We start from the raw sequence: 16,641 nt of genomic DNA on the forward strand, positions 1-16,641 counted from the left end.
CTTTATATCTTCCCTAGTAAAAGGGTCGCGGTAGTCCAGTTGATAGAGCGTTGAACTGTTGACCGGAGGGTCCCAGGTTCATTTCCCGGGCAAGCCACTCTGGGCACCTGCAGCTCCACCCAGGCTATGTGATTTTCAGGTACCAGGTCTTCCTGGGAAACCATAATAACCGGCACAGGGAAAGGAACTGGCCCCCCTACCCTGATGTGTGAATTTCACACGCTGTATAGGGCTTAGTACTGGATGTACTCTACCATCACCTACTAAACCGACCTTCGGGTTGATTACTGTGTTTATGGTTTTTTTGTGGTTATTTTCCCTAGTATGTTTGCTTACAAATTTTTCAATCCCTTATCATTTGGGGGTAAAAGGCATCTTAGATCTGTTCGTTCTACATTTGATAGTACGAGGGTATGCTGAAAACTAATGCACACATGCTTGGAGACCACAAACAAAATGACCTTTAGAAGCACTTCTGGTAGCATGTGGAAGTAAAATTCTTCCTCAACACGCATACATGGGTTAGAGGTTGTTACATTCTTCCAGTGTATTTCAAGAAGCTGAAGTATGGAGACGTGTTCTAGTGCTACGTCAACCCAAGTAAAACAGCTTGCTGCTATCAAATTTTTTACTGCTGAAAAAATGACTCCCACAGAAATTCATCGTCCTTTCAAGGCTGTTTATGGTGACAATGCTGTTGATAGGTCTACTGTCAATCAATTAAAAGTATACTTCCGTGGTTGCGAGCCTGGAAAAGCCATAATTGTGGATGAAAAATGCAGCGGACATCCAATCACTGCCATAGATGATAAACATCACACTAATCAAAGATTTGATTCAAAATGACCAGTGAATCACTCAAAAGCATAAGGCAAACCATATTGGTTAAATTTTGTCATTTTAAAGGCAGCCTGGAACCAACAATCTCGCCACATGACAATGCTTGTCCACACACCTCATGCTCAACTGGAGAAGCTCTGGCGAAACCTGGAATTTGGTCTCACTTGGAAACTCACTCTGGGTGAATCTGCTCCTTCGTTCACAGCAGGAAAATATTGGGAAGCAGAGTTTGAGCGAGGCCGTACGAGCTGTCAAGACGAGCATTGGTTGACCAAATGAGCTGACAACCCCGGAAACGGTGAAGTAAATCCATTAAATTGATACTGGATGATCATCAACTGACAATGCGCAGGCTTACAGACATAGTAAGCATTTCAAAAAGTACGGTACATCGCATTTTAACTGAAAATTTGTACTTGGGAAAGCCATGTGCAAGTTGGGTGCAGCATTTGCTCATACTCGAGCAAAATCAGTGACGTGAAGATGTTTCAATTGAGTGTTTAGCAAAGTTTTGCAGCAACTAAGCAGAATTTTTTAGCCATTTTATAACCATGAATGATATTTGGATCCATAACTTCACACCCGAGACAAAAGGACAATCAAAACAATGGATTCAAAAGGGAGAACCGGCTCCAAAGAAGGCCAAGACCATATCATCTGCAGGCAAGGTCATGGCATTGGTTTTTAGGGATGCGAGTGGGATAACTTTGATTGACTATCTTGAAAAAGCAAAAACTATCAACGGCGAGTAGTATGCGAACTAATTGCAACATTTGAGTGATAAAATCAAGCAAAAACAGCCACATTTGGCTGAGAAGAAAGTGTTGTTTCATCAAAACAATGCACAAGTTCACAAATCCGTTATTACAATGGCCAAAATTCATGAATTAAAGGTTAAATGCTACCTCATTAGCCAGATTTACCCCCCTTAGATTATTTTCTGTTCACAAACTTGAAAAAATGGCTTGGTGGTCAAAGATTTTCTGACTGTGAAGAAGCGATTTAGGCAGTTAATAGCCAATTTGTGCAGCAAGACAGTTCTTATTATAAAAAGGGTATCGAACTTATTGAACATCGCTGGGAAACGTGTATAGAGCTGAAAGGAGATTATGTTGAAAAATAAATCCATTTTTTTCCAAATGTTTGTGTTTTCTTGGCTGGGTGGGGTACTTCTAAGATTACCCTCATTTTCCACTAGATTAGAACTTAGGTAAACTAAACCAACACAAAGACCTCAAACATCATACACAGCATCATATATTTTGTGAATCAAGACTTTTGTCCAACTGCCTCTGTGTATTTAAGCCAATGCATCTAATGATTGAAACTGCACATCTAACAGTCTGCAAGTGTAGTTCGGTGCATTTTGCTCAGCATTCCTCCAGCATCAATTGGATTATTATTCACCTAGTCAAAACCACTTTACCTCCTCCCTTCTCTTCCCCATTTCATCTTCTACTCCCCTTAGAAAGCTGCGAGCCATCCCCTAATGATGAACATCAGAGTAACTCCCTTCAAATATTTTCCGCCAGGAAGGCAGTCTCCTCACTTCACCCTTCATTCGCAACCCTCGGCATTCAAAATGCTCACCAACATTGCCATATTTGCAGTAATGGTAGATCATCAACAAATGGAGCAGTGATGTACATGCAACCAAAAGCGTAACATGGGTCAAGGATCTTAAGTTCTACAACAAGTGTTTCTTAAGATAGCGCAAGGCATGGGCACTTAACGGCAAGTCACTACATAGCTTAATGCCAAAGAACAGATGTAAGTTTCAAACTGAATAATCCCTCCCAAAATCAGGCCAATCAATGACTCTCACTCATTCCTTCCTCAAACAGTGACAATATTATCCCCTTCCCCTCTACACACCTCTTTTAGAGTGTAAGGAAGACATACCGTGAATGCTCATCTGATAGCCATACTCATTTTGTGTGACATTTTATACTGTCGAGTTTCAAAAATTCAAGAGATTCATTTTAGAATGGATTACAACCAAGTTTTCAGAGATCAGCAGTGAACAATAAAAGGTCCAAGACGGACTTACTCCAAGAGGGAGCCATCGAGGGTTGCATTGATGGCCAGGCTGTTTGATGGCCTGTAGAATGCATGGCAGGTGGCCGCCAGCTTCATCGCCTCATCCTCCCCTGAGAAACAGAGGTGCGTTGGGCTGCTGTGCCGGGCACTGGCATGTACCATGCTTGGTGTCAGGGTGGTCGCGCCGGTGGTTGTCTCTTCATCCTCCGTTGGCACCTCCGTCTCCTCCTCCCCATTGCTCTCATTTTCAGATGCTTCCAAAGGACCAATGTAGGCAGCAGGCTGCACTGTGGTGGTGCCTTCACCCTCCCCCTCTTCCCCCATGCCCATCGCCATGGTGCCAATGGTCGTGGTTTCGCCCTCCACTCGAGACGGTTCCGGCAACTCATCCTCTTCCTCACAGTCGTAGCGGCAATCAGTCAGAACCAGAGAGCCTGCCTGTCGAGGGAAAGCTGCAACTATCACACTATTCACTTTCAGAGAACCAAATAGTATTCATGATTGCAGGAACTCCATAAAAAGAAGTGCACATACAAATTTCTATTCTAAAATACTAATTGTTCCGTCAACTATATGCAAAAGGGTCAGATAACAACCACAGTTACTAAACTGAATAAAATAAAACATATAAGAATTTGAATATGGCGGGCACTAGTGATGGCAATGTGAATTACTAGAACTTACAATCTCAGTCAGTCATAAAAAGGTCCATGCAATGAAATGATTACGTTGTACAACAAGGAGTTGGCTACATAATGTATGCATTGTAAAACACCTGCATGAGAATGTTCACACCGCACATAAGTTAGAATCATGAGGAATCAAAATGACTTTGATCCAAACACGATGAAGCATGAAAAACACAAGAACTGGGGACTGGCATTTAGGATCATTTGCACCACCTTGATGCAAGAAATATAATAGGGATGGGATCCTGAATAATAAAATGCATTGAAACTTGCTTTATTGCATCACAGACAGACTAAACCTAAAATAACTATATTTTCTTAAACAAATTTTTAAGTTGGCCAATTGCTAGCACCAGTCTAATCATGAGGTAGCTCAGAATTTCATGCATTAGGATTTACTCAATGATGCAAGAATGCAAATATTATTCTGCTTGGAATTGGAAAGATGAGGTAAAAAGAGAACATTTTCAACTGAGGGGGAAATTGAAATTCTGGGAGAAGTTGATTCCCATAATGGACTCTGTATTCATATGGAGAATCATCTAAGATTGCAGGCCTCTACATTGAACACAATAGCGAAAAATCGTGTTTCAATTCTGAAACATGCAAATCAGTGTGGACATTTGCCTTAAAAGAGAAAATACTTCAAGAATGCATAGAATGAAGATTTGATGGAGGAGTAGTTTTAAATTGATAGATCGTTAGATATCCCCATGAATGGTGTCATCATGAGAGAAAAACTATTGCACAATCCCACAATATTAGGTATCGAAGATTTCACGGGGCTCAAGGGTTCTTTGGATAGGTTTAAAAATAGGCACAATCTTGCATTGTCTTGTATTGTGTGGTGAAAGTAAAAGGCTTGATATCGAGACAACAACTCAGTGAAAGGTGTCAGAATTTAATAAACTTCTTGAAAACTAAAGCCCAAAAGATGTTTAAATGCAAACAAAGAAGCCAAAGCTTGGACTTCATTCTATTGCCTCAGTCTTGTTTTACCTATGTTGCCCAAATCTGCAAATGTTCTACTGCGTATTGATAACCAGACTGTCCTCACCTTGCTGAACCAAGTTAGGGGCCCGCTGTTTGCAGCTCAGGCTTTCATTGGATATTATGTACAATTATTACGAATGAAGAAACCATCAAAAACTGTGACCTGGTGGTAAGTCCCCTCGGCAGCTAATTTGGCCAACCATCCTTCCCAGATTATCCTGCCCTTATCAATATATTTTGGTTGGCCATCTTGACCACCAAAGTGCATGCATATACATCTCCAGGTGGGACAGCACAGAAATTGGTTGATACGTCATACGAGTGGGTGTACATCAGTCTTAGATGACAAGTTTTTAATGTGCTTCCAGCCAAAATAGTGTGTTTCAGAGGCATTCAACTGCTTAAAGGGGTGCTTAGTAAACAAAGGATTACTGTCTTATTAATCACAAATGCAGAAGGGAGTGAGAAGCTTTGGCCACTAGTGGTTGGTATATCATTTGTAATGCATGATTTACAGATTTTACTTGTACACTACATATCAACCACTTGGAAGCAAGTCAAGGATTATACAATATAAAACTGCATTAGGAAAGCTGAATTTTTTCTTAATTATGATTCATTAATTCTCAGTTGATGTTATTTGTGATGATGATGTTAATTTAGGCGAGGACTTCAGTAATTAAGCTTGTAAACATTAAAATTTTCCTTTCCCTGCCACTTGTGTTTTCTCCACTCATTACACTTTTTCTGGGATCCCTAGAATAGTACAAATAATGGTTAAACTGAGCAAATGTACACGCATGAGTGTGTGTGTGTACGCATATGCATGTGCGTGTATGCATATGCATGTGCGTGTGTATATATGTGTGTTTGTATATTTGTGTGTTTTTGTGAGTGTTTGCATATGTTTGAGCGGGTTTTTTTAAATTATTTATATATACCCTGCAAGCCACCACCAGGGTGTATGGCAGGGGATGAATACACACCAGACTAATTTTTACCTGAACATGACCTTGCCACGGTTGAACAATGTTAAAATGATCCCCTATTGTTTGTGGAAAAAATGACATCTGAAATCTATCTGTCCTGCACTTGATCTCTATAATTTTTTGTTGACATGATCTCTCCTACCATAGTATGATGGGATAATAATACATTTTCAACATCACCGATAATGTGACGTCCTTCCAATTTATGCAAGGGCTTCAATCTGTAATTTGACCTTCGCTCCATAAGTGATTCCCAGCCTAGCTGCTCTAATATTTGGGATACGCTACTAAGTTTATCATAACACCGCTTTACAAATCTAGCTCCTCTAAACTGCACGCAATCCAATTCGGTAATTAATCCAATTTTTTAAAGATCCCATATACTTGCAGCATATTCTAAATGAGGCCTAACCAATGACAGATAACATTTCTCTTTGACCTTTCAATCCACATTTACCAAGTACTCTTCTAATAAATCCTAATTTTTTGTCAGTTTGTCCACTTATTCCCCATACTATTGGAGAGGTCAGGAGATGTCGTGAGTGAGAGTAACGCCAAAGTTATTTAATTGAGTCTACACATTCCATCTCAGTGTTCACAATGCAGTAGGCGTTTGGGTGGGAATTGCTATTTTTCCAAAAATTTAGGGCTACGCACTCTTTCAAGTTTAGTGCTAATTGCCGCCAAGTGTCGCACCAACATTGTGAGTGTTTGTGTGTTTTTGTTTGTGCATGAGTGTGATCCAAGTTTATCAGGAGATATACAGTGTATCAATTCATTAGCAGAGGGGTGACATCTCCATGAGGCAAACTAAACTGGCTACATTGTACACATTTTTGAATTACTTGGGAGTTTTTTCAAAGTACTTTCCATGACATATTGCAAATCTGTTACTTATTACTGACCCCAAACAGTAATATTATCAAAATTTGTAATCAAGGCAACCATTTTCCACTTCTGATGCAGAAAAAAATATGTAATAGTAAGTATGTCCAGTGAATCGGCTTGTACGTATAGGTTGAAGTAATACCCATATACACACTGTCCATAAGACACAGACTGATTTTAAAGTGCATTACTTTTTGTTTATTGATAAACCAAAGGCTTATATTTTGATCATAATAAAAACTAAACGGGAATACAAATAATAATGACGTGTACACATTCTTTATCTTGGCAACTCCCTTTTCAATAGATCAATACTGAAGTTTAAAAAGGACTGTGATACCACTAATATATTTTCAGTAAGCAGATGTGATAAAGCATTCAAATATATCTGAGATCAATCTAGGGAAGCACACCTCCAGGGGTAGGGCGGTCCAGTACTTTGCCTGAGAGTTTGCCCTGGCGCCCAATCCCCCTCACTCACCCCCTCACTGCCCCAGTCGTGGCACTGGTCAGCACACTTCTCCTGCACTATGACCCCTCCACTGGGCGAGGAGGCACCGCACTGGAAGGTCACCCTTGGTGTCCTGGCATCCCTTCGCGTCACCACAGGAACCACAAGCAACAGCAGACAATAAGCCAAAGCAGACAGCAGCACCAGGGCAGCCAGCAGTGCCCTAAGACGACGGTGACCCTTGGTGCGACCTGATGGATTGAGAGGGGCGGATGATAATGTAGGGAGGGTTGTGGTAAGATGGTGTGGGGGCACAACCACAAAAATGCACATTCTTGGGTGGTAGATCAAAATTTCAAAGTACCTATTTCAGCTACATTTCAAGTTGCTTCCTTTGTTGCAGTTGTATCCACAGTTAAATATGTCTGAACATAAACAAAATGTTTTAAAGAGTGGGCAATAGTAAAAATTATTTAAGACACCGTTATAGATAGCAATGGGAATAGATTAAAGTAACTGTGCTCAATTTCAGTCACCCTTCTGAATTTTCAATCAGCAACAAGTATCAGCTACATTATTTAAAAAGTTATGAGCTACAGCTACAAATATATTGCACAGACTTATTTGATATTTTGAAATCAGACCTTACATGAAAGTCCAATTCCAGGAGACATTGGTATTTTCTGTCTCTATATATATTGAGTTTGGTAGGTGATGGAGAGTTCAGTTTCTTCAAAAGAGATGCTACATTTAAGATTTCCACATTTTTAGCGAGTGTAACTTAAGAAAAATGCGTTCGACTCTTCATTCAGGCGTAGTCCGACAAGATCGTCTTTCACCCTGCTCGCCAATGTGCCCTTTTAGTTTTACTGGGCTCCTGAGTCGCCTTCGTGCTCTCCTCTGTGCCGCCGGTTGGGCCCTTTACCCCGACAGTCGCTGCCGCCACCACTCAACGGATGGGCCTCTCGTGTGATAGATACCCTTATCCCTTCCCTGAGCCCGGCCAGCGCGTCGCCTGGCCGGCGGTGCTTCATCGCCGCCCGGCCGGGTACCCTCCTCTTCCCTCTTTCCCAGTTTCGTCCAAGCCGTGTGTTTTGTATTACCAGTAGGCGATGAGCCTAAGGTAAGGACAAGGGGCCGCACATGATCAATGTTGTCGTCAATACAGGTGGTTGGAGGTCGTACCGCCCTTGCATCATCCGTGGTGTATTGTTGGCCATCTTTAACTACTTCATCCACTTGAAAACGAATACTTTCTTCAGAGCGTTATCACCGTAAACAGCTGTCAACATTTCAGTAATCTCTTGAAAACTTTTACCACACTTCACCAAAACATTTGATGTTTATTCGTTGCTCCGTGATTTCGTCAATTTCCATTTTCGACGAACAGTAAAAACAAGGACAGAAGAAACTAACATAACTGGCACCATACGCACAGCTCGACGATCCGCGGGGCTAACGTACTGGCTTCCCACCGTGAGGGCGCGGGTTCAAATCCCGGCGGTGTTGAATATTTTTCAGAGGTATCTCGATCCCTACTTGAGGTGCTTTGTGGAGGGCACTTTGAGTGAGTACGCCGTCCGTCGGATGGGACGTTAAACTGCGGACCCCTTGGCGCCTTTCGTAAAGAGTAGGCTAATGCCGACGCCGGGTTTCTCTCCACCCTTCATCCTTTCCTGTCCATCTCCTATGGCGCAAATGACCTTAGCTGTCGGTCGCCTCCCCTCAAAACTACTACTACTCGACGATCCGCCGAGCACAGCATTGGGTCTAAGGCAACTAGCGCCGCTAGTGAGCGGGGCTGCAGTCCGCGTCATGCACATTTCCCCAGCCTCCACGAATGCATCCACAGTGAAGTGCTTCAGACCCTGCAGTCGTGAAACGTGTAGTTTCTTCCCGTTCTTCACTCACTCACTGAAAACTTTTACCACACTTCACCATTACATTTGATGTTTATTCGTTGCTCCGTGATTTCGTCAATTTCCATTTTCGACGAACAGTAAAAACAAGGACAGAAGAAACTAACATAACTGGCACCATACGCACAGCTCGACGATCCGCCGAGCACAGCATTGAGTCTAAGGCAACTAGCGCCGCTAGTGAGCGGGGCTGCAGTCCGCGTCATGCACATTTCCCCAGCCTCCACGAATGCATCCACAGTGAAGTGCTTCAGACCCTGCAGTCGTGAAACGTGTAGTTTCTTCCCGTTCTTCACTCACCGAATCTCCCCAGCCACTGCCTGTGCTTCCCCAGTGCCTCGTATTCCGTCTCTATTATGTTAAAATGTGTGGCTTCTTCGCTGGCCGCGGAGAGAGCGGCGCTTGTCGCCGCGTGAGTGAACGCAATGCCCTTCTCGAGGCAATGATGTCTACGCCTCCCACTGGTGTGTCGACGTCTCGTGCTTTGACCTCTAGTACCCTTGCCTCCCATCGAAACTCCTCTACTCCCGTTACGACGCCTCTTCCTCAGCCTCTACACAGCCGCCTCTTCCTCAGCATCCGACCCGACCTGCTTTCCTCCTCCTCCCTGCCCGCAGCCAATGGACATCGGCACCCTGGACGCTGATGCATCAGTGCCACCTCCGGAGTGGGTAGCAAGCGCACAGCTTCCTCCTGTGCATCCCCCGCACCCGTCTTCTTCGGCCCCGGCTTCATCTCCGGGTGCCGGCAAAGGCCGCATGCCGCCTTTCCGCTTGGCAGACACGTCCATTTGGTCGGAGATGCACGCTGGGATGACCCGGGCCTGTAACACTCCTCCGATTGCACATTCCAATGGCGCCCATATCGCCGTGATTCGGTTCGCCGCATCACTTCCACGCGTCCTTCCTACATTGAGGAGCTTGCGGCCGGCATTCGCGAAGTTCCCAGCACGTGGTACATCATGGCGGATAACAATATTGACTGCGAGGCTTTCCTCTCGATCACCTCTCTCGCGAGTCTACGTGTTTCCGCGACTATTTTTAAGAAGCCCAATGAACCCGTGCAATGCCACCGCTGCCAATGCATTGGCCACACCAAGAATCACTGCTTCCTTAACCCGAATTGTGTCCGCTGCGGTGGTGACCCCCTCAGTAGCCCCTTCACAAAATCCCGAAAAATACTTTCTGTGTGGTGACGTTCACCTGGCGAATCATGGGGGGTGCGACGACCACAAGGAGGCAGCAGTTTTACAAGAGAAAGGGCGTGGCATTGTAAGGAAAAATTAAAAAAAAAACATATTATTAATTTGAACTTTACAAAGCATGACACTTATAAGGTATAGTAAACAACCGGCTGTGAAATTTGCAACTTATTATATAGCTTTTAACCTCCAAATGCAAAAAAAAGTATTCTAAACTGAGTATAAATAAGCTGTGTGATATTGTAATAAAAATAATGGTTTCCTCAATTCAATAATTACATTCTGAAAACTATGAGTAGTCCACAATTAAAGTTATTCGTTTTTGCAAATAAGATGTTTGTTAACTAAAGAAGGCTCATAATTTTTTTCGATGACATATTCCTAGTGCATTCATGTGGTGCCTCCATTCAGCAATGGAAACATGTTGGCACGAGTGGACTCACCGGCATAGTCCTTGAGGCCGCAGTCGGGGATGCCCTTGGCTCCAGAGTGCCCCCAGAGGCCCGAGGCCAGTCTGTCAGCAAGAGGGCCCACAGCCAGGGGACCCAGGAGGGACACAGCGGGGGCCACCATGGACACAATGCGGGCCTCTTCTGCGGACAGCCCTGCCGACCTCATGTGCAGCGGTAGGAATGGCACCAGGCAGCCCAGCGCTGTGGGGCAGACAAAGCACATATGCATCCGGCACACACATCTGAGCTCATGGTAAGCCACGATCCCAGGGACCTGTCCCTCTAAAAGCCACAAGTCGAAACATGGATCCCCTGAATACAGTTTTAAATGCAACACGTACAACTTTCAAACTCATAAACTGTGTCATGCGGGCAAATAAAATGACTTACGCAAAAGCGAATACAATCTAGAATATTTATGAGCTTGGTTCAGAAGCTTCCTCTGATTTAGTTGAATTTTAAATTCTTTGAGGTTAGCATTGCCCATAAACTGAAAGGAAAACTTTCTACCCCTGGAGGGGAGAATCATTATTAAATTAGGATTTAAGTATTTTTGGCTTTTAGTGCCCATCCAACCCCCTTACCTTTAAGAATCCATAAGATATGAGTCCCCCTATTAAAAATTAACAACACTATCATTACATGGGAAGGCCAAGAAGTACCCGGCCTGACCTGTACCATGGCGGTAGTTGTTTAAAAAATATCACTGCATTAGAAAGTATGCAACCTATGAAGCTTGTGTTCCAAGTTTGAAGACAATACAATGTTTAGTATTTATTTGTCAGCCATCAATAATGAACGTTTTCAGTGAATTTGTGACAATGGAGAAAATTGGTCATCGTTATGTGATACAATACTTTTATTTGAAAGACCTCAACTCAACCAATATAAAAGCTGAACTGGATTCCACTCTGGATGAGTCTGCTCCTTCGTTGACAACACTAAAATATTGGGTAGCAGAATTTAAACGACGCCGTACGAGCTGTCCAGACGAACATCGCATTGGTCGACCAAATGAGGCGACGACACCAGAAACGGTGAAGAAAATCCATTAAAGTGATACTGGATGATCGTCGACTGGAAGTGCGCGAGCTAGCAGGCATTTCAAAAAGTACAGTACATCGCATATTAACGGAATTTTTGGACATCAGGAAGCTGTGTGCAAGATATGTGCCGCGTTTAATCACTACTCGAGCAAAACCAGTGTCGTGAAGATGTTTCAATTGAGTGTTTAGCAAAGTTTCACAGCAACAAAGCAGAATTTTCGCCCCGTTGAAACCCTGGTCCATTACTTCACGCCCAAGAGAAGAATAATCAAAACAAATGATTCAAAAGGGAGAACCGCCTCCAAAGGAGGCATAGACCGTTTCATCTGCAGGCAAGGTCATGGCGTCGGTTTTTTTGGGATGCAGGTCAGGGATAATTTTGATTGACTATCTTGAAAAAGGAAAATCTACCATCGGCGAGTATTATGCAAACTTGTTGCCCCGTTTGAGCGAGGAAATCAAGCAAAAGCGTCCGCGTTTGGCTACCAGGAAAGTGTTGTCACAATCCGTTGCATTACAAATCCGTTATTGCCAAGGCCAAAATTCATGGATTGAAGTTTGAATTGCTACGTCATGCACTCTTTCCGCCAGATTTAGCCCCCTCAGGTAATTTTCTGTTCGCAAACTTGAAAATATGGCTCGGTGGTCAAAGATTTTCCAACCGTGAAGAAGTGATGTGGGCAGTGAATGGCTATTCGAGGAGCAAGACAGTTCTTATCATAAAAAGGGTATCGAACCTATTGAACATCGCTGGGGAAAGTGTATAGATCCGAAAGGAGTCTATGTTTAAAAATAATACATTTTTGTCCAAAATATTTCTGCTTTCTTTGTTGGGTCGGGTACTTCTGGGATTACCCTCGTAATTTATCAAAAGAGCATCTCCCAATTCAATCATATACTTGTCCAGAAAAAGATACACCACTCTTAGTGAATGGTAAAAAGATTACACGATAAAAGATTCGTTGACCTATTCTTAGTTATTTTTTGGTACTATTAGTCTACGTCATGGAAAGAACCCAATATTTTAGAACTCTTCTAAAAGGTTGACAAATACTTTACTAACAATAAATAATAAACCTTATTTAACATTTCTTCTGGACCACTTCCTTCACGTGGAAACAAAATCTATTGACCCTCATCACCAAAAAGAGATTGATGAAATTTAAGGACAACCCATAATTATAGCATAGCCTTTAACTCTAACAACATTATAAGGAACTACGTAAAGGGGAAAGGCCATAATTTTTGGGTTGGAGCCAAGCAGTCATACCAACACCTACTCACTCAATCAGGTTTGTGCACAGCACAGCAACCCTCATCAGTTGCAATGACCACACACACATTTATGGTATTCAAGAGGAATTCTGACAACATTGGTACACCAATCGTGTCTCTAAGGTTGGGGAAAGAAAAAAATGATTAAAAAAGGCCACACATACATCCTCCCACTCAGGTTTACACAGCACAGTAACCCAAGTGAGTTGCAATGACACAAATGCCCTCGATTTTCTGAGCTGGAACTACTACAGCAATGACCTGCTTACCACAATAAAACTACTATTCCTATTATTTGTTCAATGTCTTTCAATATCAATTTTTCATTTATTCCAATTTTTCCTCCATTATATCCGGCTCTCCTTTCTCACTCATGATTTTCTCCACAGCCTGCTCATATTCCTTCATTTTCAACCCAGTTAATGCTTACATGCTCCATATCCTAAACTAACATCCCTAATTTATCCTTTTGAATGAAATACTATTATTTATAATTAATTTGTTGTAATCCAAGTCCAATTCCACTCCTGGGATACTGTGTGCATTTATCATACTGTTCCTAAATCTGCACCTAACCATAATATTATTTAATTGATACATTTCTGAGTCACCTAACATTTTTCATGCATACTTACACCTTTTCTCGCGTCTAGATCTAGTGTTGAAGATGATTAAACCCTGTCTCCAACAGAACTCTTTGCTTCCTTCTCGTTGTCATTCCTTGTTCCCGTTAAGTGAGTACGCCGTCCGTCGGATGGGACGTTAAGCCGCGGACCCCTTGGCGCCTTTCGTAAAGAGTAGGCTAATGCCGACGCCGGGTTTCTCTCCACCCTTCATCCTTTCCTGTCCTTCCCCTATGGCGCAAATGACCTTAGCTGTCGGTCGCCTCCCCTCAAAACTACTACTCCCCGAAGCATAGTCCCTCCCACACTGCCATCTCTTCCTTCACCTATTGTCACAATCCCAGGGGTAGTTAGTTCCTAGTCCAAGAGGCACTGAAAACATCATCTCTTGAATGCATATTTCTTGGACCCAATACATAATATTTGAGATGAGCAAACATTCATTACTCTCCCTTGGGACTGTAACCTTGATGTGGTGGAAAGGCTGATACATAACCTCTCGAGACGTGCTGGTGGGAGTAATGAGATTTGCTCCTGGTAGGGTAACCTATACCGGACATGACATATAAATTGACATCTAAACATTGTTTCCCATGGTACTCAAAAGTTGGTACTTTAAATCTGCCTCAAAAGAGGATTGATGAGAAATATACCAACATGCTAGCGATGTCCTGTTTACCAGAACCATGTTTTATTCGAGCACTAATAAAAGCTTTTACATCACAGACAATCATTGTAGAGTTTTACCATGCTATACCGAATAAGAATGACTCCCTTATTGCCATAATACACGAAACATGGACTCTGAAAACACCCGGTGCCAGTGACAGAGCGGTTGACGGCGACCGTGTGAGGCGACGCCGGTGATTTCCCGCCAGTGTCTGCAGGCCACGCGGGAGTAGAGGGAACCTGTTAAGCCGAGACCACTCACCCCCGAAGATGCAGAAGAGCAGCACTTTGAAGGGAACCATTCTGGTGTCCAAGCACGCCATCTCGCGCCGCCAAGAAGAACTGCCGCCTTGCTACCGACCCCAGCACCAGTGGTGGTGCTTGCGTTATCCCTCTCCGGCACACCAACTGCGAGCCTCTCAAGCGGTCGCGGCCCCTCACCCTCCCCGACGCCTCGACACCATTCTTCCCCCCACCCCCAAACAGCAGAGCGGCGCTGCTCCTGAAAGAAGATGAACGTGGGTTAATTCACGACGACTGCGGAGCGACTGTGACAAACAGACGCTTGTAAACCACTCGTGGTTACTCAAAATCAAACGTAAACTTTGAGTTATCGTTAGTATTCCATTTTATTCCCGCACGCCAGCAAAATCATCATCATCAACTAAGGACGTAATTCTTTCGTAAATCGATCGCTATCGATACACCGAATGTCGATACACTATTATTCTTGTGCCTGCTGCAAATTTTTTTCACAGCTCATTCACGATGCTCGTCACATGACCATCTTTCTTTACTACTTCTTGCACAGCATCAATGTTGTCTCGCACAACACCTGATTTTGGACGACCTTCACGACTTTCGTTACTGAGCTAAAGGCGCCCATGATGGAATCCGTTATACCAACGTTTCAGAGTGGCAAACGATGGGGCTTCATCGCCAAAAGTGGAAGTAAGTCGATCGATGCAATCCTGTCTTGATAACCCACGTCGAAAGTCGTAAAACATCATCGCACCAAAGTGTTCACGAATTAACTCCATGTTTTCGCAACAACACTAGTTATGTTCAAACAACAAAATGATCTGAAGAAAGTTAGCGTCGAAAGGGTCACACTTTCAGATGGAAGCGTTAGATGGCGCCCAAAGCACTTAGTGTTGTAAAGGCTCAAAATTTAAATAGAAACCTTTGTATTAGGTTATTTTCAGTGGCACCTCTTCTGGAACAAACGTTCATACACTGATACGTAATATAGTACATCTACATAATACCCCGCAAGGGCGTGTGGCGGGGGGTGTTAGGTCACCAACCGTAAAAAGAAAAATACCACATGCAAAAAAACAACACGGAAAATTACACCCACAGCAGCGCACACACTCATGCAAAAATCCCTTCATCCAACACTCATGCAAACACATATACCGCAAAACAACTAAAAACTGCACCCCAGGATGCAGCACGAGAGCCATCCTACAACACGGAAGCCAGGACACAACAAGCAAGAATGTGAAACATCACTACCACATGAAAATGCACCACAAAACACTCTACCCCCCTATAAAGCGAGCCAGCAGACCCTCAAAAAGGTGACGGATTGAGATGAATGGAGCAGTGGTTGTTTCGTATAAAGACCAGGTACTGTTGTCCTAAACGTTGAACTATTAAGGTTGAGAATGACCCGAAGATAAGAGAAATTACTAGCGATTAAAGGTAAACGAATGGCACCTTAAGGAGTCAGGAATTAACGACACGGGAATGACTATCAGGGAGGCGTAATGTAATATCGGTAAGGAAGGAATTATTACGATAGACACGAATAATAGTCTCTTCCCAGCCACAGGTGAATCTGCATCTGTCATACCTCTGGAAATATTATTTAGGGACGGCGCGAACGCAGTCCCTACTACCAAAAATTACGCGCCCGAGTTACCCACATTTGGGGCAATCGCAGGGGTCAGCCTGCCCGGAGTGCAATGGGCAAGCCTCGTCCTGGGGGAACCACCTTGCGGATCATGGTAGACCCCTACGCCAGGTAAGTATGCTTTAATCTCCATTTTCAAACAACCCCAATGTTTCTCGCACTGTCGCTTGCTTCGACTGCTAAGTTATGAGGTCGTATCCTTTTCCATGCTCCTCATCAAAGCACAATTACCTTCATTTTATTTTATGTTTCTGGATATGGGCGACAAACCGTCGTCAAGATTCACTCGTAGTATTCGCATTTCTATCCGAACACCTCTATATTTTCTTACGAACGGTCAGATTACAGAGGGAAGTTCGCAACTTTCGCACTCGATTTCGCATAGAATTTACGCCGGCCGATTCTCAACCCGAGGTTTGCTTGTCGTACTCACTCACTCATTCAAGTTATTTCCGGGAGCATAATAACAATAAACATACAATTATCTTATGTACATTGGATCATGACTATTCTTCAATATATAAATTTGCAAATATGATTCGAAGAAGAAAAAAAATTACGGAATAGTATACGAGACGAAAAAATAAACTGAGGTTTGCGACTGAATCATACATTCAAATTCCGCATTACTGGGCCCTTCAAAACAGT

General features: G+C 43.2%; 1 protein-coding gene and 1 non-coding gene across 2 annotated transcripts in view; both read right to left on the minus strand.

Moving 5' to 3' along the window:
- SP1173 (major facilitator superfamily domain-containing protein SP1173) overlaps nucleotides 1-14,519 on the minus strand; it is a 46,826-nt gene extending 32,307 nt beyond the window's left edge. Inside the window, exons 1-4 of the mRNA XM_071596493.1 lie at nucleotides 14,338-14,519; nucleotides 10,454-10,663; nucleotides 6,921-7,141; nucleotides 2,891-3,318 (exon numbers count right to left, since the gene is read on the minus strand). Of these exons, the coding sequence (XP_071452594.1) occupies nucleotides 2,891-3,318; nucleotides 6,921-7,141; nucleotides 10,454-10,663; nucleotides 14,338-14,398 (920 nt within the window). The 5' untranslated portion in view covers nucleotides 14,399-14,519. The remainder of the gene's footprint in view (nucleotides 1-2,890; nucleotides 3,319-6,920; nucleotides 7,142-10,453; nucleotides 10,664-14,337) is intronic.
- A 1,429-nt stretch (nucleotides 14,520-15,948) lies between these two features.
- On the minus strand, nucleotides 15,949-16,112 carry LOC139698191 (U1 spliceosomal RNA). The gene has a single exon (XR_011702870.1). It is a non-coding gene; the product is annotated as a U1 spliceosomal RNA (small nuclear RNA).
- Nucleotides 16,113-16,641: the final 529 nt, after the last annotated feature.

Source organism: Hetaerina americana, unplaced genomic scaffold, assembly GCF_022747635.1.
Source record: "Hetaerina americana unplaced genomic scaffold, ioHetAmer1.1.p SCAF_8, whole genome shotgun sequence".
Lineage (NCBI taxonomy): Eukaryota > Metazoa > Arthropoda > Insecta > Odonata > Calopterygidae > Hetaerina > Hetaerina americana.